This window comes from Phalaenopsis equestris, unplaced genomic scaffold, assembly GCF_001263595.1.
Source record: "Phalaenopsis equestris unplaced genomic scaffold, ASM126359v1 Scaffold000768, whole genome shotgun sequence".
Classification (NCBI taxonomy): domain Eukaryota; kingdom Viridiplantae; phylum Streptophyta; class Magnoliopsida; order Asparagales; family Orchidaceae; genus Phalaenopsis; species Phalaenopsis equestris.
This window is the reverse complement of record NW_018165208.1, coordinates 90,442-94,758: the sequence shown is the minus strand read 5'-3', so window position 1 is coordinate 94,758 and position 4,317 is coordinate 90,442. Positions and strand designations below refer to the sequence as shown.

The following is a 4,317-nucleotide window of genomic DNA, read 5'->3' as shown; positions in this document are numbered from 1 at the left end:
TTCAAGAAAGAGTAAATGGCAAGCACATTGTGCAAAATGAATCAAGCCAAATGAATATATAAAATGTCGAGTGTCGCTGAGTCGACAACATGTCCTAGAAACCTGAAAATGTGATCGGATTTCACATACAGATATCCGATCCTAATTTTATACAAGTAGAAAATTCAGACTTAAGGTACGAGACACAAACAATTGCTTCTGATCCTCGTCACGTGGGTTCGATACGTCAAGCCCCTAAAAAATGTGCTCGTACCTTATTTTTGATATATACTCCTTAAGGACTCTAAACAAATACATAGAAATGTCCAAAAAAGACTTCAACTACAGAAGAGCTAGCATGGGTTATATTCATGCAACGCATAATAAGCCATGCCTAATAGGAGGGGAGCTTAGCAGCACCTGCAAAAAGTGTTAACTTTTAAATCATTACTTTTTTCTCCCTTTTTTATTTACTTTTAGGCATGACTCCCTGTATAAAAAACTACTTCTAATATACTAGTGCGCACATCCCATACCAAGTAAAAACACAAAATAATCAGCAAAGGATGTCTGGCTAGACGACAAAATAATAGAGAATAATAGCCATCACATTAAAAAGACTACCTACGCATCCTAATCTTAGCCTAGTACAACATCTACCTCATAGTTCCTAGTCACAAAATCTAAGTGCACGTGCATTGCAAAGGTGAAGGCTACCGTATGACTTTGAGGAGGTCATCGACATCGACCCCATCCTAAAGATCCAAGGGGCCTAATGCACATCACCCAAAAGGATTTTAAAAGAGTTGGGCACTCAATGAGTTTGGTCGCTTTAGAGTGTGACCCAAATTGAGCACACAATATGAAACACTTATCACGTTCATGTGTGATGCCATAAGGAGTGAGGAAGCGTAGTTTCCATTTAGGAGATTTACACACCGCCAGGCTAGCCATTACTCGCTAAGGATATGCAAGTATAAAGCCCCGCACATATAGTAGTATGTGTGTGTGTGGTGATACCACAAATGCACACCATGTGCAAGCAAATGCCAGCAAAATAGATTTTGCCAAAAAAAAAATTATATACATATATCTTCTCAGAGCTTGTCTTATTTTAATGTTAAAAATAGCTACTGTGATCAAACATGATTGGCTCTTTCATTGGCTCAAGCAGCAGCTTAAAGTTTCATTTAGATCACTAAAATGAAGCAAAAAATAAATAGATCCATACCCTCTCAATCACCGTAATTTAATCTTTGATTATAGATTAAATATAATTAATTATATAATTAGCATTTGAAAAATTTACATAAACTAAAATGTAGCAAAAAATAAATAGATCCATACCCTCTCAATTACCGTAATTTAATCTTTGATTATAGATAAAATACAATTAATTATATAATTAGCATTTGAAAAATTTACATACACAGCACATAATTCAACATAATTCTCATGCATTCACATATTTGCACCTAAACTTCCATCAGTGCTTAAACTGATTCATGAAAAGATGAATTTTACTTTAAAAAAAAATGATAATAGTACTATTTCTATATGCTATTAAATACATAATTCCTATGTGTATAAATATGAAAGCTTAAGTGTGAGATGTAAAATACAAAAGCATTGTGTGCTATGGGTGTAAATAAACAATTAAAAAAAAATAAAAAAATTTCTAACTTTTATTAAAACAAACCCATCACGTTACTTTCATTTAAAATCATATCTAATATACTTTTTTCAGTTATTTTAATATTTATTATCATAATTGATTATATAAGAAGGCATTTACATACATAACACAATGCATAGCACCCAAATGTTCACTATTGATATTCTTGATATGACATTAAAAATTTGAGTGTTATGCATGTAAATACATTGAAATTGTGTGGTATGTATGTAAATTTCCCAAAAAAAAAACAAAATTTTCACATCAAAAGCATTACATTTAAAATCCTATCAAAAGATAAATGATTCTAATGCAAAGAAAATGTAAGCAAAAAAGAATATGATGTTACCGAATTCGTCCCCATCTGCATCATATGGTCATAAGAACAAGTAAAGATCCCGGGAAGCATCCTAAGAGGAGAAAATTATTTTAAAAAAAAAAATTAAAAATTTAAGAGGGAAAAAAAGGAAGGATATAAGCTCAGCTAAAATTTAAAATCCTTATATTAAGTTATTACAAAAGGAAAAAAACTCCACAATCCCTGTGCTCAGACTCATGCAGCAAAAGTTGAAAGAATGTTCTTCTTGATGATGAACTCATCCCCCTTCGCAGGACTAATAGACTGTCACAAACAAAAATAAAATTTATATATCAATTAAAAAAAAAATCATAAATAATTTATGTTTTTCTTTTTTATTATTATTTATGGGCATTTACATGCATAACACACAATTACTATGTATTTAAGGGATAGGGTGGCATATATGTAAAAGTTGAAGTTTAGGTGTTAGATATGTAAATACATAGAAATTGAGTGGCATGTATGTAAACCTTTATTATTATTATTATTATTATTATTATTATTATTATTATTATTATTATAGTGCCAAGTTAAATATATACCTTCTCCAACAGGCGTTGGAGCCGCTCAGTTTCCTTCTTAGCATAATCCGAACCTTTGTCGATGTAATTCCGAGCTGCCTTCACGTAGACCTTTCCGTACCTGAGAAGTAAACATTAGAATTTTTATCAGTTCAAATAATTAGATGGAAAGTAAGGGGTATGATTGCAAAAGAAAAAAAAAAAAAAAAATCTCATTCGTGCTTTATAAGTTCGTATATTTAATGAACAAAACAAAAAATACAGTACGTTCAGCAAGTTTCAAAAATAATTTGATTATGTTTATAAATACATAAAAATATCAATCTAAATATACCTGAATGTGCACGTATATTATATGCATCTTAATATTGGGGGTATTTATGTATTTACATATCTAACAGCCAAACTTTAATATTTACATTTATACCACTCAAATCTTTCATATTACATAAAAATACCACTATTTTCACTTTAAGAAAAAGTGAAATGCACCTTTTCATGCATAGGTAATAAAGTATGCATAAAATTTAAGTTCAGGTGTCAGGTTTGTAAAGACGAATAAATTGAGTGGTATGTATGTAAATCTTCCTTAATATTTTTGTATCTAATGAAAATGTATATTATATAGCTTAAAATAATATCAAAATGATGAATGACTCTGTGTAGGTGACCGTTTTAATTCCAAACTTTATAGAAATGTCACTTTAGTCCACAAACCCCTTTTAATAGGAGCAAATATCTAGGCCATATTAAAAAGAGTGTGGGGACTAATTTGGGATTTTTATAAACTCTAGGACTAAAAAAACCTCCAATAAATAATCAATGGACTATTTTGGCATTTAAATATAATTATATATGTCGGACAACTTTAGAATAAACTTCATATTTGTAAATAGCTCATATTCAGCTCGATAATATAAATAGTAAATCCAAAAGGAGAATAATTACCTTGCAGAAGATCCTTCCAATTTCACAACTTCCTCTTCAATCTTCGAAAGCACCGTCTTCCGCTCATCGTCGGCAACACTGATGAATTCCTTCACCAGAGAATCTAAAGTTGCCACAATACCAGCCTGAAGCAAGGGGAGGAATGAAAAGCTATGAAATAATTTGTAGTCTTCGACAACGGGAATGAAGTTTATAGGCTTACTGACCTGAGAAGTTAGTTGTCCCGACGAGTCACGGCTCGTGCCGGACCTCTCATTTATGAAAGTAATGAAGGCTTCCAAGTCGCGGCCACCGTTGTAGTCTTCGCCAGCTTTATTCGTCTTGGGGAAGAACTTCAGGGTAGGATAACCAGTGACTCCGAACCTTTAACATGTTCGAGTGATTCCATAAAAATCTTAGAAATGGTAGAGGTGCTAGAGATCACTTTTATTTTATCGTAGTCTTCGCCGGCTTTGTTTGTCTTGGGGAAGAACTTCAGGGTAGGATAACCAGAGACTCCGAACCTTTAACATGTTCAAGTGATTCCATAAAAATCTTAGAAATGGTAGAGGTGCTAGAGATCACTTTTATTTTTATTTTTGTTTTATTTTATTTACAATGTTACTAAAAATGAAATATATTTGATATGTAATAACATGATTACTTATTTTATATGACACTAAAAATAATTTTTATGTGTTTTGAGTGTTTTTCAAAATAAATTAATTTGTTTTTTAAAACATAAAAAAAAACTTAAAGTAATACGTTAAACAAATATATTTTTAAAAAGAAAGCAAAAAAAAAAAAAAAAAAAAAAAAAAACCAAAAAGATCACTAAAACAAATGCAGAAATA

The 4,317-nt window shown here is 31.0% G+C and overlaps 1 protein-coding gene across 1 annotated transcript in view; it reads right to left on the bottom strand.

Moving 5' to 3' along the window:
- Window positions 1-1,978: 1,978 nt before the first annotated feature.
- LOC110031111 (protein disulfide isomerase-like 2-2) overlaps window positions 1,979-4,317 on the bottom strand; it is a 19,580-nt gene continuing 17,241 nt past the window's right edge. Inside the window, exons 8-11 of the mRNA XM_020734160.1 lie at window positions 3,691-3,851; window positions 3,485-3,609; window positions 2,558-2,657; window positions 1,979-2,276 (exon numbers count right to left, since the gene is read on the bottom strand). Coding sequence (XP_020589819.1) covers window positions 2,208-2,276; window positions 2,558-2,657; window positions 3,485-3,609; window positions 3,691-3,851 — 455 coding nt within the window. The 3' untranslated portion in view covers window positions 1,979-2,207. The remainder of the gene's footprint in view (window positions 2,277-2,557; window positions 2,658-3,484; window positions 3,610-3,690; window positions 3,852-4,317) is intronic.